General features: G+C 44.2%; 1 protein-coding gene across 8 annotated transcripts in view; it reads right to left on the bottom strand.

Annotated features, from left to right (window-relative positions):
* SH3KBP1 (SH3 domain containing kinase binding protein 1) overlaps nt 1–26,033 on the bottom strand; it is a 331,727-nt gene that overhangs the window by 289,058 nt on the left and 16,636 nt on the right. For 7 of the 8 annotated variants that reach the window (XM_070785423.1, XM_070785428.1, XM_019956031.2 and 4 more), the window contains exon 2: nt 372–529. In XM_070785423.1, the coding sequence (XP_070641524.1) occupies nt 372–529 (158 nt within the window). The remainder of the gene's footprint in view (nt 1–371; nt 530–26,033) is intronic. The other variant, XM_070785422.1, reaches the window with a different exon arrangement.

Genomic DNA, 26,033 nt, shown 5'->3' with positions numbered 1-26,033 from the left:
CAAAACTGAGTTTCACCTTCATTTCGGACGGGACAGAAAAGGGCAAGAGTCTGAAACTATCAGAGCATACACACAATTAAAAGTAAAACAAGTAAAGCAAGTGGACAAACTTTACATTTTTCTAGCTTGTCTAAGTGATACACAGTTTGGAAAGTGAACATCCTGGGCCTTAAAGAAGGTGAATTCAAAACATGTATCCCCCGATATCAAGGGCCAAACTCTATGTGCTCTTCTCAACAGCACATGAGATGTCAAGCTGTCAACTCCTCCCCTGGGAGGGTCCCAGGAAATTCCTCCTCAAGTGCCCCCACACCTTTGGCCAGTAGAACCCACATAGGAGACAGGAAAAGGGGTTTTCGCTTTGTACTCACTCTTACAAAGTTGTCAGGGAACAAACCTCTCCTGCCATTGATCTGTCCCTCCCACCAGCCTCCATCCTCCTTCCTGATGTTGGTGATGATCTCACCCACGGTGATCGTCAGCTCATCGTCGTGCTGGGCCTGGTAGTCAAACTCCACTATGGCCTCCACTGGAAGGAACAGGAACCAAAAAAGAAGAAGAGCACTTTAGATCGGATGTTGGAGAAATCCGAAGCCGGCAGCACTGGACAGTCAGGGAAGTCCTATTAAAGGGGCTTCCCCTCTACCGATACTTAAAATAACAGGGCCACCCACAGCAGCCCGACTTTGGTTAACCCGAGGCCTGTAGCACAGAAGCCACAAAGTGCTGGTCCGTGGTCAGGCACCAGCAGAGTGACCTACAGGTCTCAGGACCAGCGGGGGCTTCAGAGGGGAAACACACAATGACAGAAGGAAGACAACCCTGGTGCACCACCCTGCCCCCAGACGCAGCCCAGCACCATTTCCCCAGGCGCAGAGACTGCGGGCCACAGCAGCTGCAAGTCTGGCTCTCGGGTGCCCCCTCTCTCATCAAGACTAGGTGAGGCTAACCTCCCAGCCTGAGCTGTGCAAAATGTGGGTGATGATCATTCCCATGCTACAGAGATAATGCCTGCCTCTCACCGATAAGAAGATGGCCGCTTAGGCAGCAATACCATTTGCAACTGTTCTCCCAGCCCACAGTGATTTGTACACACAGTAATAAGTGCAGGCAAAAAATGAGGCAGAGAGGTCTTCTGGTACCCATGCAAATTAACAGAGCCAATCAACCCAGAGATTGACTAATTTATCCACACACTGATTAAACAATTCATCTGCTCTTCAGGGTTCACCTCATGCCCACCTCAATCTCCTGTGCTTTGCCTTTTTTACTTGCAGCTTGATCTGAATGAATGAATAAATGGATGGATAGACAGATGAACAAAGGGTGAATGAATAAATACAAGGGTAGTAAAAATTAGGGGAAATCACAAGCGGGTGAATTAGCAACTTAGAAATTACAGTAAAAGAATAGAAGAGGGACTTTGGTGGTTCACTGGCTGAGACTCTATACTCCCAATGCAGGGGGCCTAGACTCTAGCCCTGGTCAGGGAACTAGAGCCTGCATGCTGCAACTAAGACCCAGCATAGCCAAATAAATAAATAAAAATAATTTTTTTTTAAAAAAAAAGAGTGGAACATATGTACACCTATGGCTGATTCATGTTGATGTTTGACAGAAAACAACAAAATTCTGTAAAGCAATTACCCTTCAATTAAAAAATAAATAAATTTTTTAAAAAGAAAAAAAAAGAATGGAAAAGTTAAATGAGCTCTGTAAGGAACCCATATATAAAAATGAACTCGAAATGGATCATTTGTCTAAATGTAAGAACTAAAACCATAATATTTTTATAAGAAAGCACAGGAGAAAATCTTAGTGATCTTGGGTTTGGCAAAGATTTCTTCAATAGAATACCAAAAAAAGCTCAAATGACTTTTACAAGTTTAATATACAGCGGTAGGTTTTCCAAGAAAAAGGCTGGTAGGTGAATGGGCTCCTTGTCAAATACATTTTGCATATACATCCACTGGGGATAAATTCCTAAAGTGTTTGCAGATGAAACAAGCCCATCCACCCAGACTGGTGTGCCTCATCTCATCCACTTGTAATATCAGCTAAGCCAGACAGTTCATAAGCAACTCAAAGCAGAATTTCCTTTCCTAGATTATTTTTTCATTCCAAAATTAGCTGGCTGACTGTGCTGTCATAAATCTGCCCAGGTTGAAGTTGAGCTGTGAACCATTTTCATCACTTATCAACAGAAAGGAAAAGTGTAAGAGCATAAACAAGGCAACCTTTTCAGATTTCTCCTGGTTCCTGACAAATACAAAGGCAGAAACACTCCAATTTTCTTGTATCGTATGCTCACACCAGCAGTTAAAATGAGCCATCATAACAATCAGAACCAGGTCGATCAAAAAGCAGCTTTCTTCAAATTACCTAGACAAGGATCTATTGAAGCTGTGCTATCAGAACTGAGAGTACAGTAACCACTGTTTATGTCCCAGACACTTTTCCTGCATTACCTCACTTAATCCTCTGATGCCCATCTTCCCAATTAAAGAACCTGAAGCTTAGCAAAGTAGTTAAGCTTATTTTCTGAGCCAGTGCTCTCCAAACTGAGATGCACTCACTACTTGAGGAATTAGTTGACAAGATGAAAAAGAAAATGAGTTCATTCATTTTTTAATTTTAGAAAGAGAAAAATTCAACATCTCTAACATTCCATTTGCAGAATGACACTGGCTCCTTCATCCAGCCTCTAGGTCAGGCAGTCAGGGATGCTCCAAGGGCACAGAGCAGCCTGCAGGACAGCTGTGTCCCTTGACAAGAGTGGCTGCCAGAGTCAGCACCAGCTTTCAGCTTCACGGGCACCCCACAGTTCTGAGAGGCCTCTTGGTAGAGCCTCTGTATGACTATTACCCCTTTTAACTAAAATCACCCTCACTAAATGGATGAGAGGCTTGAGAAGAGTTTGTAAGAAAATAGGGGATGGAGATAATATTTGACACACGACCATGTCAACAAACAAATGTGGAGGTGTTGACACTTCAGTCCCTAGGTGGGAGCTCTTTGTCAGCCATGATAGGAGGCGAAGACAAGGACCAGCCAATCACCACAACACGCTCCAAGTTATCATGACAATTTGTAATTCGGGTTTTCTCCTACTCTTGATACAGGTTTAAGTTACCTAAATATAATATGGAACTATTGGGGATAAATAGTTAATAACTCAAGTTATTTAAAATGATGTACCTGAGCCATGAAGACAAATATCTTCACTTTTTACCAATGTCTAAAATCATACAATAGTCAGTCTTATGTTTTCCAAAAGTTCATTAAACCTAATAATAAATGTTTAGAAGCTCTTTTGGGGTTGTCTTAATCAACAAGTACACCAATATATTTATATATAATCTATAAATAAATACATATATTGAGATAGTAATTTTTAAAATAACAGGTATTATTATTTCACAAGAACAGGATTAGAACACTGACCTAGGCTCCACAAGGCTGATTCTACTGCAGTACTTACAGATTAAAACTCATAGTTTTTTTTCCTTTAATTTTTTGATGCAGATCATTTTTAAAGTCTTTATTAAATTTATTACAATATTGCTTCTGTTTTATGTTTTGGGGTTGTTGGCCGTGAGGCATGTGAGTTCTTAGCTCCCTGACCAGGGATCAAATCCTCACCCTCTGCAGTGGAAAGCAAAGTCTTAACCACTGGACCACCAGGGAAGTTCCCACTCATAGCTTTTCTGATGGGGACAGAGTATCGCCCAAAGTGGAGTTCGGGGGAAGCAACGCATGGGACCTGCCTGACGGAGAGGGGGAAGGAAGCTGCTCAAGGGTCCATCCTGATGCTAAATTGAATTGGTGTGTTCTTTGGGGAACTCAGAACCCCATCAACTTCAAGAACACAACTGTGCTTCTTCTTTCCTAAACAGCAAGTCTCATTTTCTGCCTTCTCTACACTGGCTTTATCAAGGTAAAGCTGGAAGAGGACAAAGGGATCTGCTTCAGGAAGATGAGTCCAAAGAAATAAACAGCTGCTGCCTGCTGTTGAAAACTGGAGAGAAGCATAGCCTGGTTTTCCTTCCATCTCCTTCTTATGAGGAGCCCAAGAAGAACACAGCTTTACCAACGGCTGCTAGGAATAAGGCTGAGAATGACGGACTGGGGGCTCAGGGATCTATAAAGCATAACTGAGTAAGTTTTAAGTCTTCCCAACATCCCATTGAGCTGGTCTTTCCTGAGTTACCCTTCCTTTAAACTCCCAGACACTTAATCTCATGCACTCTGCCTTCCTTCTGGGCCCAACCGGACTCTGGCTGCCCCCTTTCTGGTTCATGTGGCCCCCCGAGCCTCCCTGGGCTCTGGCACTGAGGCAATTCCATGCTGTGGTGTCTGCATGTGTGTCTTATCCTCCCAGTAAGCCTCTAAATACCTTCTGGGTACAGATGTCCCTTAGTTCTGTCGTGGTCCCTATGAGCACCCATAACATACAGTAGGTAGGTACTCAACCAAGCTGTGAGAAACCAACGGCTCAGCTTGCATTTGCATTTTATAATGGCAGATAGTTCTCTGCCCAACAAAGATGCTACTAAAATGCCAAGTGTCAATCACATTTTTGCAAATTGAGTCAGATCTTCGGTGCACGAAGGGAGCTTGCTATTTAAAGGATCCTGTGGTTAATTCTTTTGTAACATGAATAATCACTTCCTGCTTTACCTTTCCTGTCAAGAAGAATTTTTACATATCAAGTTTCTCTAAGAGGAGGAAACCTATGTATGGCTTTGTTAAGAGCTCACAAAACATGTGGTTATGTCTCTCCTACCCCTTTTAAGGGCTCTTTCAATGTCCCTTGTAAAGCCTTTGAAAGGTTTAGAACTTTTGCTGTCCACTAAAGTGTCGCTTGCCACATGTAGCTATTGAATACTTAAAATGTGGTTCGTCCAAATTGAGATGTGCCATAAAATACACAGCAAGTGGCAAAAACTTATTTAAAAAAAAAAGAATGCAAAATATCTCACTGATTTTTATATTGATTATATGTTGAGATGATACCATTTTAGATGTGCTAGGTAAAATTATTCAATTTCATTTCAAGTATTTTTCAAATAAAATTCACTTGTTTCTTTCCCTTTTCTGAATGTGGCCACTGGAATATTTAAAATCACATACGCAGCCAGTATTATATTTCTATTTTAGAGAGACAGTGTAGGATAATACTCGGCAGACAGGATCTCTAGATCTCACAGAGCACAAACACAGTCAAAACATGCACAGAAGCCTATGAGAAAGTCTGTGGCCCTAAAACCCATTTCCTTGTCTTCAGGAAGCTGCCATAGGAGAAAACCTAAGTTTTTTGTTTTTTGTTTTTTTTAAACAGTACCCTTTGGGAAACTACCTCTGAGCATGAGCACAAAATTAAAACATTAAGCTAAATAAAATACATCAGAGCTATAATTAGGCCAACAGTAAACAAAATCCTGTATTTAAAGACACCATAAATTATAAAACTTAAGGACGTCTCCCTGTCAGAAAACACCACTCTTCAGCTGCCTGTGGTGCCAAAAGCCAGCCTCCACACGTCTGCTAAAGCTACCATTGCTGCAAAAGCCAAATCTACAGTTAACCTGAGTGCACAGAAAGACAGAAGCAGAGCCAGAGGAGATAAGAGATCTGCTTCGAAAGGCAAAACCTCCCCATCTCCGCCTTCAAACCTGCTGGGATGTCTCCTCCCCCCAAAGATGAAATGGGTGGTTTTTAACTGTCGGTTGGCTAAGCCAGCTGCCAAGCAGCTTCTCACAGCGACCAACTTCTCACGGTGGCGGTGGGGTTTCGGAGGGCCCGCTCTGTGGCCGGCCCCTCCCTACCTCTGCACTGAACTCGTGTGGGTGCTAACCACGCCCTGCCAGCATTCGAGAGCGGCTGGCGCCAATCAGACAGCGAGCTCCCTCTGGGAAAAGCCCTGCTCCTTCTCAGGACTCCACCCCCCCTTGCCCAGCATCAACTTGTGTTCCAGCCCTCTGACTGAAGAGAACAGATAAAAATCAAGAAGTACTTTTTCACCAAGAAAGTTTTCACCAAAAAAGATCACAACTGCCAGACATTAGAGATAGAAAGAACACGCGTTATCATCTTGTCACACCCTTTTCTTAACTTTACAGATGAGGAACTGAGGCCCGGAATGTTCCGTGACCAAGGCTTACAGAGCTAAATAACGGCAGCATCATCAAGACTAGGATTAAGCTCTCCTGCCTTAATCTCCAGGTGAGAGAAGGGAAAATCGAAAGTAAAAAAAGGGAGGGGAAAACAGACCAGTAATGTACACACTTCCACAGCACTGGCCTTTTCTCTTTCTTTCTTTCTTTCACCTAAAGCATAGTTAACAGGATACCCAGAAAAAATTTCACCAGCCAGGAACATATGAGAACCTATGTTCAAATCTACAGATACAGAAAACAGATGAGTGGTTGCCTAAGGGCTGGAGTGGGAACAGGGCCTGACTGCAAATGGCTAGGAGACATCTTTAGTGGGGGACAGATATGTTCTAAAATTAAATTCTCATGAGAGCTTCACAATGCTATAAATGTATTAAAATCACTGAATTGTAAACTTTAAAAGGGTAGAATTTAATACCTCAACATAGTTTTTAAAAAGACAGTCTGTGTGAGTTTTGGAATTTACAGTGGCAGAAATTTGCTCATCAAGGTGGTTGCCTGTGTGTGTCCCAAGGAGAAACCACTGCCCACCCAGGAAGGAGAAGCCATTTGGGGAACTTTCCCCTCCCCGAGGAGATACCATTAGATGGGACCGTCCGCCCACAGGCCGGCCTTGCCCTCTGCCAGCACAGGACTCAACTACCTCGCACAGCAGCTGTGACAAAGGCTGGAACGGGCTGCAGCAGATCCCCCAGCAGGGCCCCTAGATGAGGCGGGGACTCCAGGGCTGACTGGTTGCCATCTTTCCCAGACTTGAGCCTCCAGTTTTTTCTTCCACCCTATAAACCAATCCCATGGCCTTCCAGTAAATCTTCTTCCCTATTTTAATGAAAGAAGAATTGGTTTCTGTTGCTTTCAGCCAGAGAACCCTAATGGGTACACTCAAGCATCAACTTTTTAAAAAACTTTTTTGCTGCCCCAAGCAGCATGTGGGATTGTCTTTGAGCTGAGATCAAACCTGTGCCCCCTGCAGTGGAGGCGTGGAGTCTTAACCACTGGAACACCAGGGAAGTCCAAGCATCAAGTTTTTAATAAACAGACTCTTCCCAACACAAGTATGCATGAGGCCCAGTTCTCATCAGCTCATGCTTTCTTGGCAGCATTTGGGCTGACGGTTTGGGGACCCGCACTTCCCAGGTGAGGACCTCAGGCAGCGCAGGGACTTTCAAGTCCAACAAAGTTGACCTTGACACCAGCCACGTTTTCCTTCGGTATCTTTACAAACACACCACTAAGGGGCACCAGGCCAACAAGGGGGTCATGCCTAAGCCTTGAAACTTACAAATTGCACACTAGCTCCCCCAAGGAAGAGATGCTCAGAACACAGATCTCAGTGAACCAAGAGCCACTGGGCTTGAACTCTCTCCCCAGGTAGTGGGCAGTGAACCATTGTCTACAGCAGCCAGTAGCAACTCCCAGAACTGGGCATCAGCAGGGAAGTGGTAAAGAGATGAGATGAGTGGTAAAGACAAGATGAGAAAGAAGAAACCCAGGTGGGAGAGATAAACGAACGGCCACCACTGGCTTCCTCAGACAGCCTTGAGAACACCTGTCACGCAGCTTTCTAAGATGGTCCGAGGAACCCCAGCCTCCCAGCCCATCTCCCTGCTCTTGTCACCTCTGCCTAAGCATCTTTACAGAGGATGTGAGGAAGAGGAGAAAAAGCACAGGATTTGGAGCCTGGGATGCCCAGGGGTGAATTCCAGCTTGGACATTCAGTAGCTGTGTGACTTGAGGCCAGATACCTTGCTTGAGTTCATTTCCTTTGTGCTTAAAATTGGGAGATGATCTCTCCACCACATCATTGTGAGGCAGGGGGACAATGCCTGTGAACTCCTGTACACAGAAGCTGCTCCATGAACGACAGCCACTAGTTTTATGGGCCCTGATGCTGTGAGGGTTTCCTGGGCCCATCTTACCAGTCTGCCCCCTGGAATGGGAGCCCTTAAAGGACAGATCTGACCATTCCCTCCCCTTATCTGGTCTCTGGCACACGTTATGTGCTCAACAAATGTTGACGATTGAGTATGTCTGGAGGAAGTGTCACCCCTAAACCAGAGCTTATCACTCAGCACAATGAAATGCAGTTGCCACTGGGAGCCTAGTTGTTAGGCCAGAAGGCTGGAAAAAGTCAAAGATCAGGATGACTGGACAGTCACAGAACAGGAACGGTGCCCTGGGCTGAGCCTCTCGAGTGCACTGGGATCAACCTCGACTCCATGCTCTCCCCTGCCATGACAGGACCACTGCCCCTGACAGTGGAGGGGCGCTGAATTCAAGCTGAGAATGGGGTACAGGGCCGTTCCCTCAATGGGGAAGTGCTTCACAAAGCCTTGCAGCCTGCACTAGGAAGCCTTCACCTCGCCAGGGCCTCAACCAAGAAGCTAAGAACAATGAGTTATTAAACACTTCCCGACTAAAATTAACCCTTGCAAACCTCATGCACAGCTCTCTTAAGAACATGCATTTGACAGATGGGATAAGAATACCTTGGACAGAAAAAGCCTCTTTAAAGGAAAAAGGAAACAGAGAGAAAGTATGCAGATGGTTTGGCAGGTTAAAAAAAAAAGGAGACTAAATACAATTGATCAGAGTTAGATAAGCCTGAACAAAGAAGGATTCTGTGTAACAATTATGGAGGGGAAAATAAACTGCATTTTAGAGCACCAATTTACTAAAAAGTCAGCTAAGTCAAAATGACTTAGTCACCTAAAACAGAATCTTTTTTTAAGTAAAAGAGAGAAAGCACACGAATATTGCTCTACATAAATATTTATAAAGTTTTAAGTAATAAAATGGCTTGAGGATAAGTAGAGATGGTATTTTTCCCTGGACTTTATAATGACAGCCTGGTTCTTGGACTCAAAGGAGACTCGAAGCTAGGTGCCTGATTAGAAGGTGATCCCCTATGCTTCTCAGTGAAAAAAAATCCAAAAAGTTTGAGGCCAATCAAAATGTAAAAGAGAACAAACGGTCAGATGTCTGCTTCTACTACGTATTAATTTAATTAGAGATTCTGTAAAATAAAATAATTAGAAAATATTGCTTTTCCCCCAACACCCAGTCATTTCAGGAACCAATTTTACTCAACAGATACTACATAGATGGTTGAAACACCATTATGGATAAGGTATCTAAAAGGTTTGCTTAAAACTTTTTTATTAAAAATGAATTCATAGAACCCTGTTGTGAAAGATTCTCTGTAAGGACTGTAAAAGAATACACGATGGAGCAGACGGGAAACTGGCTTTAAAGTTGGACACGTGTGAAAGAAGAAAGGCAGAAGCCTTTCCGCTGATGTCAGTGTAGCTAAGCTGAATCAGCTTTAAGAGGCAAGAATGTTTAGAAGAGTGGAGAACAAGGTCAAAAGGAGGGAAGTGAAGAAGATTCCAGAGAAAAACATGGTCAGTGTGGTCGGGGGGTGGGGGTGGGGAGAGTGGATACAAGGACTGAGTCACTGCCTGGCCCTCTGTTAACAAGAAGTGCCCTGTCTGGGAAGGGAGAAAGTAGAGAGGTGACAGGAAACCACAGACAGTCTTTTTGCTTCCCTTCCCAGCAGATTTAGTGCCCCTTTTCAGGCCTTTATTATCCCAGGTATCATAATCCTGCTAAGAGCCCCTAAAAGGCAGAAGAGAAGTGTAAAGCTGAAGCTGTGGGACTTCTAAAAGAAAAGTCACACTGCCCAATGCATCTTCCTGCCTCAAGCGCTGAGCTGACTGCTTGGCCATGCCAGGCACTCAAGAAATGCTTGTTGTTGAGGGGAGAAATTTACCAGGATGATTTTGTCAAGAAGCTGAGAATCCAAGAACATGGGATCTGAGACAAATGCACAGGGCTGAGAGCAGAAAATAACAGCACAACAGCAGCTCTTCAAAGCAATCGAGAGTTTCAAACTGTCAGAAGCATAACTACTTTGAACTCCCCAACAGCCAAACGGGATATAAAACCTAGAGCATTTATAACACCGTAACATGTAGGTTACTTGGGCTGTTGCATCTCATGGTTTCATACATGATGTTATACAGTAATTCTGAGTCTATCAACAGTAACTACCAACAGTTTTCAAATCTTTTTGATTGGCATGTTTAATAGCAGGGCAACAATTTGAATTTAAAGTTGCTAGTCAAGTATCCAATTCGCGAATATTCTTAATCAACTAAATTATACTTTGTCACAGTATCAGAAAACCACTTGGTAAGTATGCATCTAGACAGATTAACAAAAAACGGAAGTAGAGCTAAAACCCAACATTTCTCTTTCCTTTGAAGGTTATAAATTAAAGCTGGACAAACAAAATAATACCTAAATAAACTGGACTGAGGTTTAAAACTATGGAAACCTTTTCCAAAACCAAAACATGAGGTTCATAAAAATTAAAAAACTAAAAGGATCAACAGCCCCATATCAACAGACTTCTAGGATAACTTGAATAGACCAATGTGTAAATTTTTTTCAGAAATAATTACATTTAGTCATTAGACATCATTTTTTTAAAAAGAAAGCCAGGTAACCTTGGAGAAATGGCTGATTTCAGGTCTGGGGCAGGAAAGATGACAAGCCTAAAACATCTTATCAGACAAACATCTTGTCAAACCAAGGAAGCCATCAGAGATTAATAAAGTCGTGTCAAAAGGATTCAGAACTGAATGAGAAAAGGACACAAATGAGACAACATGACTATCAGTAAGAACTGCAGTGGACTGAAACACATCAAACAGGTTCGATGCCTCAAACTGATATATGTTATGTGAATCTATGTTTCAGAGTGATTTTTTTTTTTAATCAAAGCTAGGGAATCAACTCCTATTCTGAAAAGTGGTAAATTCAGGGAAAGAACCAAACATATATCCTGCTTTGCCCATATGAATTCAGGATAACTAAATTGTTGATGAGGAGAAATTTCTCTTTACAGGCATATTCTAACTAATAAATGAAGAACGAATGAGAGAATTAGACAATTGACATTTTGCAACATGTAATGTAATCAGGGACATGGGCAATGCTCACTAACGGCTGCTAATGTTACAAAAAGGGAGACAACCAGGCTTTGAGAGCCTCATGATGGAGGTATGCGTAGTCCCATGAAGCACGCTTGCCAATGAGGGGAACGAACCTAAGTCAAATCAGCGTCTGGATTTACTGTCAGTTGATAGGGAGGACCGGAAGATGGTCAATGGCTCCCGAAAGTACAGTCAACAAAACCCAGACTGTAGGAAACTCCACAAGCAAATTCTTCAACAACAACAACAAAATTGTAAAGGAAAAAAGAAAAGATATGGGAGAGCCTAGATTAAGAGATCCTGGAGAAGAAAATGGCAACCCAGTCCAGTATTCTTGTCTGGAGAATCCCATGGACAAAGGAGCCTGGCAGGCTACAGTCCATGAGGTAGCAACAGTTGGACATGACTTAGTGACTAAACAGAGACAGAGAGATTAAAAGAGACTCAGGGACAAACAACCAATTAGAAAGTTCAGACCTTTCAAATTCAAACAAATGCCTTTTGAAATAGTTTAACTATGTGTAATAACTGGCCATTTGGACTGGATGCCTGATGATAAGAAAACACTGTTAGTTATTGTAGGTGTAAAAATGATATTATGATTATGGTTTTGAAAAGAATCATTATCTTTAAGAAATACATGCTGAAACACTTCTGGATTGTTAAAATGCTCTAAATATGCATGGAGAAGAACAGAATTCTACACTGAACCTAAGAGAAAAACCTAAGATAAAAATCTTAAATGATGGCGTAATCTACGCTGGTGTAATCAGTTGTTTCACAAGTGATTCAGCTAACTGTGTTCTACACAGCAAAGCACCTGAAAAGGCAGATGAGTGTCACAAAGGCAGCAAGTCACTAAAAGTGTGTGTGTGCCTAAGGTTGTCATCAATGGCACTGTATGTGCTGTGCTCAGTCACGCCTGACTCTCTGCGACCCATGGACTGCAGCCCACCAGGCTCCTCTGTCCACGGGATTCTCCAGGCAAGACTACTGGAGTGGGGTGCCATTTCCTCCTCCAGGAGATCTTCCCCACCCAGGGATCAAACCTGAGTCTCCTGCATTGGTAGCTGGGTTATTTACCACTGAGCCATCTGGGAAGCCATGAAGGGCACTAAGTATCTACAAATATTTTTAAATAAACAATTAAACCAAAAGTATTTTCTTTTTTTGGTGCTATACTTTATTCTCTGTGAATAATTTATAACCAAACTGGTGATTATCTCTCTGTAAGACATGCTTTATAAGAGAAATCTCAAGGCAGCTTGGATGTAAACTGTTTACCTTGGAGGGTGTACATACAATGCTTAATCCTAATTGCTTTGTTAAGGTACACTGTCAGCTACTTTAAAACTACAATAAGCAACAAGCACAATCAAATGTATGCTTGTTCTATACCACACATCTACAAGCATGGACCTCCGGAAAAAGCTTCAAGGCAACCTCTGGGAACATTTTCTTAATTTGAACCCCTTTTTTTTTTTTTTTTTTTTTGGTTGCTTTGTATGTGGATGCATATGAAGAGTAAGGGTATAAGTAGTTTTATCTGTCATGTGTCATGTCTTTTTTTAGCTTCAGTGAAACGTAACTGACATAACAACACTGTATAAGTTTAACGTAATGATTTGATATACTTCTATATTATGAGTCCCACAGTAAGGTTAGTTAACATATTTGTCTCCTCACATAATTACATTTTGTGGTGGTAAGGTAGTGGGGAGAACATTTAAGACCTACTCTCTTAGCAATTTTCAAGTACATAATTCAGTATTCATAACTACAGTCATCCAGATATTCCAGAACTTATTTATCTTATTATAGGGAATTTGTCCTCTTTGACCAACGTCTCATTTCCTCTACCTCATTCCCAGCCCCTGATGACCACCATTCTATTTCCTTTTTCTGACTAAAGCTTTTTCAGATTCCACAACGTGATATGATACAGTATTTATCTTTCTCTGTGTGAGCACCGAAGAATTGATGCTTTTGAACTGTGGTGTTGGAGAAGACTCTTGAGAGTCCCTTGGACTGCAAGGAGATCCAACCAGTCCATCCTAAAGGAGATCAGTCCTGGGTGTTCATTGGAAGGACTGATGTTAAAGCTGAAACTCCAATACTTTGGCCACCTGATGTGAAGAGCTGACTCATTTGAAAAGACCCTGATGCTGGGAAAGATTGAGGGCAGGAGGAGAAGCGGATGACAGAGGATGAGATGGTTGGATGGCATCACCAACTCAGTGGACATGAGTTTGAGTGAACTCCGGGAGTTGGTGATGGACAGGGAGGCCGGTGTGCTGCAGTTCATGGGGTCACAAAGAATCGGAAACGACTGAGCGACTGAACTGAACTGTCTAACTTATTTCATTTAGCACATGCCCTTGAGGTTTACGTATGGTGTAGCAAATGACGGGATTTCCCTTTCATGGCTGAATCGTATTCCACTGTATACATCTATTACATTTCCTTTATTCATTCACCTGCCAACAGACACCTAAGCTAGTCCCTTGGCTACTATGAATAATGCTGCAATGAATACTGGGGTGCAAATATCTCTATGAGATAATGATTTAATTTCCTTCTGATACATATCCAGGGGTGGAACTGCTGGATTACATGATAATTCTATTTTTAATCTTTTGAGGACCCCTCCACAGTGTTTCCAATAGTGGTTATACCAATTTACATTCTGAATTTGGGTTTCTTGAGATGGGTTTTGTATAAAGAAGGCTGTGGTTTTGGTTGTTTAGGTGTAAAACTGATAACATGATTACGGTTTTTGATAAAGTCCTCATCTTTAAGAAATGTGTGCTGAAACATGGCAGAATGTGGTAGGTCACCTGCCTAGCCCTTGAGGTTTCACTCTCTCTGTGAGCTGGCCCTCACCTGGTATGGAAAAGCCTCGATAGGCATCTCTGTCTGTCCCTTGCTGGTACTGCCCACAGCCTTGCCAGGTCTGGCCTTGTCCAGCCCTACTGAACCAGAAGCTTCAGTGTAATGAGATTCCCAGGGTACTAACACACTCAGTGTCATTTGAGAAGTGCTGGTTTAAAACCACATGGAATCCTCACCCGGGGGTCAGAATCACCCATGCAACCTCCCCCTGCCTCTCTTCCCAGCCTGGCCACATAAGAATTGGGGGCAGGGGGGCACGTCTAGTTTGAAGATGGTCCCCCAGGTGACTCCACACCACCACTCTCCTCAACACCCCTTTAGGAAGGCAGAACATAAGTCTACATTGAACAGTGGGGTTAGGGGGTGCTGGCAGACCCTGGGCCTGATGATTTCTGAGGTACCTTTGAGGGCTACGAGCCTATAGGTCCACAGAAGTGCCACTAGCACGATAGGAGTGAGCAGGATCATTAATGCCAGGCAGATTGCCCTTCCTCAGCATTCATGAGGGGAAATTCACTTCATCCTCATGTCAAATGAAACAAATCCAGATGCTCAACTAGTCCCTCTCCCTGAAAGGGGCTGGAATCCCGAGTCCCTGTCACAGATCTAATCACACTGGATTTCAGCCTGTGTCCCCTACTGCAGTGCGAGCCACAGGAGGGCAGAGAGCACGTTGGCTGTGTCTGCCCCTAGAGATCCAGTGCTGGCCTAACCCCTGGCATATAGTAGGAACAGAACAAACAATTGCTGGATGAAAATATACTCAATCTCTTGGTGCCAGTTGTTTTTGTCCTCATCACATCATTTAACTATAACAACCACTCTGTGGCAGATTATACTTTCCAAGACGGCTACAGCAAACTTTCCCATCCCTCATGCTCTTCCAGAATGTGACCCCAGGCAACAACAGGGGAAATCTAATCTCAATTGCTGGGCCTCTGAATTTGGGCAGGCTTGTGAACACTTTGACCAGGCGAGTGCAGGAAAATGATGCTGTGTGACTTCTAAGGCTGAGTGACAAAAGGCTAATATGCAATTTCCAAGCCACTTGCCGGCTTGGAAAGAGATGGTCAAGTTATAAGGAAGCCTAGGCATACATGTTACATGTAGGCATTCACCATGCTGACTCAGCCGAGCCCAGGCCAACATGGACCTGTCAGAGGCTTCGGATGATTCCAGCTTTTCCAGTGTCATCATCCCGTGTTCCAGTCTTTCCAGCTGAGGCCCCAGACTCTGTGGAGCTGAGATAAGCCATCCCTACCATGCCTTGTCCCAATTCTTGACCCACAAAAATCCATGAGCAGAGTTTGTTACACAGCAGTAGTAACTGACACACACTCTATGCAGTGTCTATCGTGGTACCAAATTTATGAAGAATCTGGTTCCCAGAGAGGTCAGATATCCTGTTCAAAGGTGGGAAACACAGGAATTAAGGTCATCTGTTGGTGATGGTCAGGTGAGGAGGGAATCTGAGGAGCTTGAGAAAACAATCTAGGATGAGTTGAGTGCAAAATGCACATGGGATTTTCTTTTGCACTGTGTGTGTGTGTGTGTGTGTGTGTTAATTCACAGAAGAAAACAAAGGAGTGGGAGAGGCCAGTGGAAGCATCGGCTGGGTGGCTCCAGAGCCAATGGCAGGGCCAGAGGCAAGCGTGGCATGGGCATCCCAGGGCTTGCCCCAGGAGGAGAAAAGGGATCAGAGGTGAGCTGAGTGGCCTCCAGTAACTAATCGAGGCAAAGTGTGTGTGAGGGAGGCGGGGAGGGTGTTCAGTGTGTACCAGGAGCCAAGATGGCAGGATCCAGGCTGGGAGTGGGGGTCATGGAATAGGGGACATGGCAGCGGGTGGAAAGATGATGATGGCTGAGCAGCTACACAAGGCTGGGGATCCAGAAGCTGAAAGTGCACCGCCTGTGAGGACACACTGCGGGGCGCTGCAGAGCCAGGCAAGATGGCAGACAGTGCTGAAGCGCGAAAGGAAAGAGACAAGGAAGTAACCAAGGATGGGGGCTCCTCCTCCTTACTTCTCCCCTCCCAACGTCTCTCATCTACACAACATTTCTTTCCAGAATTCCCTTCTCAAAAGACTCTCCAGAACACTGTCACCATGGAATGGGAGACTGTCTATCCATACAAGTCTCCTAGTGCTAGTGGCCTTCAGAGGACCCCAAGGTTAAACCTCTCTTGGAAATGACAGCTATTTCTCCAAACACACCAAGAACTAGCACTACACAAAACAAATAAGCTGAATTTACCAGTCCATGAGGGGACAGTGCCTCCATGAATGTGAACACACCCCTGGAGCCAACTATGTCATAGGTCTGAAATCAACATCAATTGTGAAAGTGAATGTTGCCTTTGAAAGAAAGCAGATGTCTGGGAAGGCTCCCATCCTTGATTCTAGAACTCAAAGGCCACCACTATGTAGCACAGGTTTTACATTAACAAGCTCAGATGCATTTATACCCAACCCCTAGCCCCAAGCGCAAGTGGACAGTCCTGGTTGCCATCACTCACACACTCTTCCCCAGAGGGCATGATCTATAGTCTCACCCATGAACCCTGTTTCTTATTCTCCACACCACAAAACATCCTACATCTTCATGGCCTGAGGTCAACTTCAAGCCCCATCTTGAGATACACACCAATATATTCTCACTAATTGCAACATTAACCGTCTAAATCACATCTATCAGACACTGCCTTTAACATCTTCTGAAATATTGTCTTCAACTGGGGGTTGGTAAGCTTTTTCTTAAAGAGTGAGACAGTAAATATTTTAGGCTTTGTGAGCCATATATGCTGTTCCAACTACTCAACTGAAATACAGCAAGAAAGCGGTCTTGAACAACACATAAATGAATGGGCACAGCATGTTCCAATAAAGCTACTTACAAGAAGAATAAGCAGGCCAGATTGGGACTGTAGGTCAGTTTGCCATCCCCTGTCTTGGATTGTTATTTTAATTTAGCTCTTAAACTGTATGTCCTGCCACCTCAAATCAAATTTCAGTTCCTATAAGGAAGGGAACCAGCATAAATATTTTCATTTACTCTTAGTCCCTATCTGGCACAGTGCTACACACGGAAGGAACAGACACATTTTCTAAAAAAGCCTTTGAGTATATGTTGAACAATGGACTACACATCACACCTGGACTCTGTCTGGCATTTAAGCATGTACACTGATGGTCCAAACATAAATTTCTAAGGAGTAACTTAACTGAATTATGTGCCAGAAATTATTTTTTCTAATTTTCCCAGTCTGCTCTTTTGCTAGATTTTTTTCTCCTTCTAGTCATTTCTACAGATGACTTAATACCCTCATTCTACCAGTGACTTAATCAGATAGCACACTGCATGAGCTATTTGACATCAGTAGCAGGATTTAGTGGAGAAGGCAATGGCACCCCACTCCAGTACTCTTGCCTGGAAAATCCCATGGACAGAGCAGCCTGATAGGCTGCAGTCCATGGGGTCGCTAAGAGTCGGACACAACTGAGCGACTTCACTTTCACTTTTCACTTTCATGCACTGGAGAAGGAAATAGCAACCCACTCCAGTGTTCTTGCCTGGAGAATCCCAGGGACGGGGGAGCCTGGTGGGCTGCCGTCTATGGGGTCGCACAGAGTCGGACACGACTGAAGCGACTTAGCAGCAGCAGCAGGATTTAGGCAGGTTCTCTGTAGATGCCCACTTAAGCATTCAGAGTTTCCCTCATCATATCACAGGAACACAGAGAGAGAAAGATTTGCGCAGCTAAAAGGAAAGCTTTCGGGGGCGGGAGGAGGAGGGGGAAGGAGATGAAATCTATTGCCACTGTTCTGCACAGAAGCAAACATGAAATAATTACATGTAACCAAAATAAAATTAACTTCACTGTGGGTTAGTGACAGTTCCTGTCAGATGCTTCTAGCTCACTTCTAAATCAATAACTGCCAAAAGAAAGAAAAGAAAGGAGACATCTTCTGAGGAATTTCAAATACTCAATCAACTATATCACCCCCCCTCAAAAAAAACCCTGCTTTTGATTATGTTAAGGTAGATTCCATATATAGAGCAAAAAAGTAATGATGTTTTTTCAGAATGAAATGATAAACAAGTCTCAGAAAGCCTGAGACCTCTCTTCTTGGCAGTAGTGACCTTCCACGCCAAGACAGTTCTTACTTCCTTTCACCACTTCAAACAAAGGCAAGAGCAGCTCAGCATGGGCAGCCCTCATCTGGTTAGTGAAAAGTTCATCCAGGAACCGACTTTTCTCCAAACTCGTCCTCCTCTGCTTTCACGGCCTCTTGAGAGGTCCAGGTGCATCAGATGGGCTGCTCGCTTCATCCTCCTTCAAAGCCTTCTGATCTGGGGGTGTGGAGGGGACCGCAGTGAAAGTGATGCTGCTACTCATGGGGTAAGGTGGGTTCCAGCCTTGATACAAGCTCAATAGACTGTGGGATCCGCAAGCCCAGGGAGGGACCAGAGATTTGGGACCAGAAGGGAGATACAACCACACACAAAGGTTCTCGGAAGACACCTGTGGCAGGAGCGGGATCCATGGACAGAGTTTGTAGGTGGCAGACAAACCAGTTAGATGGCCAAGCAAGAAGGGGGATAAAGAGCAGAGAGGAGGCAGGGGAATCTCTACAGGAATAGGGTGCTTGATTGAGACATTTCTGGGATTAAAAAAAAAGTACAAACAAGGACCTTGATATTTTGTAATAACCTATAAGGGAAAATAATCTGAAAAAGAAAAAAAAATACACACACACACACACACATATATATGGGCTTCCCAGGTGGCACAGTGGTAAAGAATCCAGCTGCCAATTCAGGAGATGCAGGTTCAATCTCTGGGTCAGGAAAACCCCCTGGAAAAGGAAATGGCAACCCACCCCAGAATTCTGCCCTGGAAAATTCCATGGACAGAGAAGCCTGCAGGCTGCAGTCCATAAGGTCATTAGAGTTGGACATGACTAAGCACACACACACACACGCATATATGTAATACACAGCTGAATCACTGCACTGTACACCTGAAACTAGCACAGCATTGTAAATCAATTACGCTTCAATGTATTTTAAAGAATGGAAACAAAATGTTCATAATACTTTACTGATTTAAAGAGGAGGCTAAAATCTATAATAAAAACGTCTACATAAACACACACCATTCTAAGAAATGTGAGTGTAAGTAAAAATATTCCTATTTTAAAGAAAAAAATGACACCTTTTCTCCACATCAATACTAAACTTTCTGAATTCTACTTTTGTAACTGTAGTAAATTTCTTTAAAGAAAAAAGAGAGGGGGGTGGAAATGCTTTCTAGATAATCTGAAACAAAGAATCAAAGGCCTGAAAAACAAATCAGATAGTCATAGAGCTAAAGGAAAATAAGTTCAGACCTTGCTTTGAAAAAGTCTCTAAAGAGGAAGACGCCTCCAAAGCTTTTCTCAAAGTTCTCAATGATTTCCTAGGTATTCCATCATCATATCTTAATGCATTCCACATAGGTTGGAGCAGCTCTCAAGAATTCATGTAGTAAAATTAAAATATATTGAATAATTAGGATCAGAAAAAATACAGTTAAAAGGTAAAGAGCCAGGAAAAGTTAAGGTATCAGTAGGTATGGTATATGATTATCATATAGAGACCAACCACTTGGTCAAGCCAATTGGCTTTTAGTTTTCTAAGAGCCAAATCAAAAAGGGAAACACGATCAAACTATATAGTTTACAGTATTCACAGAAGTGGTGGCAGGACCCAAAGAAAAACTAACTGGCACAAAGAACTTTGCATGTGGGGCTTCATACAGCACTGTGTTTTCAAGCCAAGGGCAAACCAGGTCATAATAAGCCTTTTTTTTTTTTTAATGCAACAGTGTTGAAAAAAATATCAGAAAACATTGCATGTAGTAAATGTTTTCAGTGAAATGAGTATTTCAATTGTACTAAGGATGAGTGTGTGCACCAGGTTGCAATGTAAAACATATTCCTTACTGGGAGATAAGGTCACAAAAATCTGAAAAAGAGGAACTTCCCTGGTGGTCCAGTGGCTAAGACTCCAAGCTCCCAATGCAGGGAGCCCGGGTTTGAGTCCTGGTCAGGGAACTAGATCCCACATGCCGCAACTAAGAGTTCACATGCAGGAGCTAAAGATCCTGCCTGCTACAACAAAGATCAGAGATCCTACATGCTGCAACTAAGACCCAGGACAGTCAAATAAATAAATATTTTTTAAAATCTGAAAAAGAACAAAAGAAATACTAAGTGAACTAAATTTCCAGCCTGGCCTGTGCCTGTTCCCTCCTGCCTGGCTCCAGGTGGTAAGGAATGAACTACCCCCTCTTCCCCTTGGCCTTTGACTCTGTCCAATGCTCCTGCTTGGAACCTTCTAGGCCATCCCTCAGTGGTGGCACCTCTGGCCAAGTATGACAGCTTGGCTTCCTCTCTCTTGCTGGCCTCTCAACCTTCTAGCACCTGCCTCTGAGTCCCCTGCCCTTTCACTGCCCAGCCCCATCCCAATCTCTCTCCTGTGGAAGCCTTCATCCCACAGGGCACAGGAGAAACAGAAGAGTACCTTCTCCTGCCAGCTCCAGCTGTATCTTTTCCAGTTTCGCCATATTCCTTTTGAAAATGTGAACCAATGACTTAAATACCCATGTTTCTAGCACTGCTATTCACAACACCCAAAGGTGGAAGCAAGCGTCGGTCAGCTGGTGAATGGATGAGCAAAGTGCAGTCTCTCTATACAGAGGAATGAAGTTCTGGCATGTGCTAAACGTGGATGCCCCTTGCGGACATTAGGTGAATGAAGGACGCCAATCACAAAAGGACAATTATTATACGATTCTACTGAGATGAGGGAGCTAGAACAGGCAGAATCATAGAGACAGAAAGTAGAATAAGCATTATCAGGGGTTGGAGGGATAGGTACTGGAGAATAACGGAAATAGAGAATGGGGATGGTGGCAAAACACTGTGGATGTACTTGATGCCACTGATTTCTATATTTAAAATGGCTAAAACGGCCATCATTATGTTATTGATATTTTGCCACCATAAAAAAGAATGACCTCAGTCCAACCACAAGAAAATTCACTATGAGGGATGTCCAACAAAATACTGATCAATACTCTTCAAAACTGTCAAGGTCATGAGAGATGAGGGAAGACCAAGGAATTGCCAACAGATTGCAGGAAACAAAGGAGAAGTAACAACTCAGGGCAAGATAGGACCCTGAATGGGATTCTAGAACCCAAAAAAAGGACATCAGTGGAAACTGGTGAAATTAAATAAAACTCTTAGTAAATATTAACAGTATTACACCAATGTTGATTTCCTGGTTCTGATAACAATACTGTATCATACAAGGTGTTAACATTAGGGAAAGCTGAGTGGGAGGTATATGGAAACCATATTATTTTTGTATCCTTTCCTTAAGTCTAAAAGGAAATTAGAAGTTAAAAATAATCTGCTTAATCAATACCTCATTAAAAAAAAAAAGTGTAACATACAGATGTGTGGACACAAATCCTTACCCTGAAGGTGGTCAGTTCCTATGTGAAGAACCCAAATCAGAAAAGAATACTTCAGAACTCACCTGGTAGTACAGTGGATTAAAGTCCGCCTGCCAATGGAGGGGGCATGGGTTCAATCCCTGGTCCAGGAAGATTCCACAGGCCATGGGGCAACTAAGCCCGTGCACCATAACTACTGAGCCTGTGCTCTAGAGCCCAGGAGCCGCCACTGCTGAAGCGTACATGCCCATGCCCACGCTCCACAACAGGAGAAGCCACCACAATGAGAGTCCACGCACTGCAACTAGAAAGCAGCCCTCACTCGCTAGAGAAAAGCCCACACAACAACAAAGACCAGCACAGGCAAAAATAAAATTATATAAAAAATAAACCAGAGCTGCAGATCAGCAATAAATCTGACCAAAAAAAGAGAGAAAAGAACACTCCAGGGATGATGGTGGGGTGGGGGAAGGGTGGGTAGCACCTGAAAAACTTAGCAGAGTCCATCTACCTGCTGCTGCTGCTAAGTCGCTTCAGTCATGTCCGACTCTGCAACCCCAAAGACGGCAGTCCACCAGGCTCCCCCGTCCCTGGGATTCTCCAGGCAAGAACACTGGAGTGGGTTGCCATTTCCTTCTCCAGTGCATGAAAGTGAAAAGTGAAAGTAAAGTCGCTCAGTCGTGTCCGACTCTGTGCAACCCCATGGACTGCAGCCTACCAGGCTCCTCCGTCCACGGGATTTTCCATCTACCTGAGAGTTAGCCAATTAACATAAGTGAACTGAACACTACTAGCTCCCTGTTCTCTGGATGGAGTGAAAATGTGCTGGCACGTGAACCTTAGCAAGAACCACAAATAAGAATTGAGGAAGACCAGCAGTCCACCCAGTGAGGGAAGGGAGGCCAGGACTCCATCAGGGTTCATGTTGCCCATGAAAGAAGGACCTGTCCCCTCCCGGTGCACTGGGGGAGTCCTCCCAGTGGAGACCACGACATCTGCCTTGATTGTCTCTCGCCTGACCAGCGAGCTTGAGCCTAAGGGACAGGTGGGCTTTCCATGAGCCTGCCTGCTGACAAGTGGCCACATGAGCGGCCCCATTCGGTCTGAGACTTGCTCTCCTTGTAACATACCTCCCAATCATGTGACTGTGGGAAAGAACACACAAGGTTCCCATAAACTGTTTCCCAAAATAATCTGACAAGTCTTCAAACGCCAAACCAGTCTAGGTCAGTTTACAACTAAGATCATTTCTTAGGATTGCTGAGAACACATCTGCGGTCCCTTGCACATGCGCCGGGTCGTCTACACTCCCCAGGGCGGAGCACCGCTGGGATGGGGTCTCGAGCTGAGCCACTCTGCTCTCCAGAGAGAGCCCTTTGGACAGTGACAACCCTCCCCTGGGCCACCAAGTGTCCACAGTGAACCCCTAGGGGGTTTCAGGGCTGGAGTGTACTGGATGCCCAAAACGTGACCCAGGTCTCCAAGCTGACTCAACAGTGAAATCAACACAAAACACATGACAAAAAAGCCCAAGCTTTTATTTTCTTTCGGGCCAGATGTAATCAACCCCATCTTCTATTTTCTTCCTCCCAAGGGGCAAACTCGTCTGTCATTTCCTGTCCTCGTCCCCCTGCTTCCTCATTACTCTCTTCTCGCTCAGCCCAGCTGTTCCCAGCCATCCTGACTCCCTGCTTGCCTTCGAGGCCACCCTTGACCCCCGCACCCTTGGGAGGGTAGCCCTAAGTGACAGTCCTAGCTGGATCATCAAGACTCCAGGGCAGGCCTACAAAGAAACAAGGTATCTGAGAATCTTCACCGTCTGCCAGGCTAAGAGAAATCTCCTTCTCAACTTCCTCAAACTCTGCAAAGATGGAAGCCATCTCCCACACAGGCTGCCACCAAAATGACTGCCCTTTGGCCTGACCGGATGTGGAAATCAGGAAAAACAATGCACCCAGTGTGGTCAGCAGAGCAGTGCCCACCCTCCCCCCTGGATGCTCACACTGTTATCCCTGGAACCTGAGAACACCTGAGAGGGACCTTCAAGTTGCAGATGGAATTAAGGTTCCTAATCAGCTAACCTTAAAATACAGAGAGTAGCCCAGATTAACCAGTGGACCGAATATAATCCTGAGGCTCCTTAGAAGTCTAAACTGGGGGCAAAGAGAAGGTGGCAGTGACACAACATGAGGAGAACAGGACCCACTGTTGCAGGCTTTAAAGATGGAGAAAGGGGGCCATGAGCCAAGAAGATGAGTGGTCTCTAAATCCTGGAAAAGGCAAGGGAAGGGAATTTCCCCTAGAGTTCCCAGAAAGGAACTGGGAACACACTGATTTTAGTCCAGTGAGAGCCACATCAGACTTTTGACCTACAAAACAGTAAGACGATAAATTTGGGTTGCTTTAAGCCACTAATTTTGTGGAAATTTATTATGGCAGTGATAGGAAATAAATACAAGTGGCTATCAAACTTAAGTAAACTGTCCATGCAAAGTCCACAGCACTTTCCAGTTGCCTCTCTGGAAGGCCTGGCTCCGTGCCCTGGCTGCCACTGGCCTCCATTCTCTTAGACCTTTCCTCCAAAGAAACCAGTGCCCAGGGATGGCAAACACACATGGTCCTGTGTCACAGGGCCATTCTAAACGGAACAGTTCGCCTGTGCCATTTTTATGAGGTATCTGCTTGACACAGATCTCTAAAAAGAAAACCCACTCAGAGTTATTTCTGTAACTGAAGGTGGGCAAGAATGGGGATAGTAAAATGAGATTACTTAAGAAATGAGCAATGGAAGTTAAACCTATTCTTACCTATAACTGAATTCATCAATTCACAACTAAGTATGGTGATAACAATTTCCATTTGCAACCACCCCAATGCCACAGTGCGAGGGTGGGAGTCTCAGTGTGGCTTCCCAATGGCCTCAAAACTGTTGCATTCCCATCTGTGCCAGTTTTTGGTTTAACCAGTGCTATAAACTTACCGAGTGCCAGAATTCACTCTTTTCAACCTATTTTTCTTGTAACAAATACCCTAAATGCAAGCAGAATTCTCCCGAATAGAGGGTGGGGTAAGGAAGGGAAGCCACATGGCAGTCAGTCTCTATCTTTCCACAGATTTGGATCCTCCTTCCAACTGGCTGGGAGTGAGGGCTCAAACTCTAACAGCATCCAACTGGCAATGGTCTTGCTCAGTGATTCCTCTTCCCCAGGCTTGACAATAGTTAGGACTAACAACAGCTGGCCTAAAAATAAAAAGCCATGATTTCCAATGCCAGAAAAGTGAGGCCATTTAAGCTCTATTTTTAGCAAGTCTTGGTTACCTGGGAAGCTGCATATGGCCCCTATAATTCTCCAAAGCATGAACGCATTAAAAGATTAAAGTGCCTGAGGAAAGTGGGTTGGGCCCCCAATGAGTGTTCTCACGCTTGACCCCTTCGGCTTCCACAGGGACTGGAAATCATGCTGCCATCTCTTCTCCACTAGCCATGGTGAAACTATCAAGCCAAGTGAGAGGGGAGTTTTCACCACCAATTTATGATATTGGAGATATTATGTTTTTGACAAGAGGGCATTTTCTAAGCAATTACTCCCTAGGGAGGAAGAAAAGCATCCAGAAGCAAAAAGTCAGAGACTGGGGTCGGGCTAACAATAAAGTCCAGCAAGACGAAAAGAGAAGAAAAACACTGTGTGGCTCAGGGCATACAGGGGACCAGTGACACTTCCCTAAAATGCAGGATGAGAGCCCTGCAGAAATGTGCCTGCAGGCTCCCTTATCGCAGCTCCACTCTGCACAGCCCAGGGCACCTGCACGCACTTCATTATGTCCCCGGACGGAAGTGTGGCAAGCCTGAATGCAGACCACAACTGAGAAAGATCAAGGAGAAAATTGCTGGGGTGGACCCAGGGCAAGGAACCTCGGAGGAGCAGTAGAGCAAGCCAGCCTGCTAGCTGCCCCAAGGACAGAGCACGCCCCGCACCAGGAGCCACCACTGGTCTTCTCTTGACAAGTTCATTGTGACACAAGTGTCTACTAATGGCTGATCTAGAACCCCAGGAAGATGCATGCTGTGTGTGCAGTTGAAGGGGTCTGGGCCCAAGGGCTGTCATGCTGGCTAGATTCTACGGAGACCACGTCACAGATCATCATTATCCATTTTTTGAGGTCTTTCAAAAGAGAAATGCTTTCAAAAACATGAATACACCTTACAAAACAATAGGCCAATGGCAGAGAAGACTCTTAAGCAGCACTGACTCTCTCCCTGGCACTTGATCACATGCAATGTGCGGAGGAGACAGGAATAAGCGATGCCGTTAAAGATCAATTTCCGGCCCAGTTTGGGGAAACGAGACTCTGGCCTGAGAGTCATACATCATCACTTGTTTATAGTCATTTGACAGATATATTTTTCTTTTACTGCTCATTCTGGCTGAGACAACAGCCAGGTGCAGGGATACCAGCATG

The sequence above is a fragment of the Bos indicus genome, chromosome X (assembly GCF_029378745.1).
Source record: "Bos indicus isolate NIAB-ARS_2022 breed Sahiwal x Tharparkar chromosome X, NIAB-ARS_B.indTharparkar_mat_pri_1.0, whole genome shotgun sequence".
NCBI lineage: Eukaryota > Metazoa > Chordata > Mammalia > Artiodactyla > Bovidae > Bos > Bos indicus.
The sequence above is the reverse complement of the archived record's forward strand: the minus strand, read 5'-3'. Positions and strand labels throughout refer to the sequence as shown.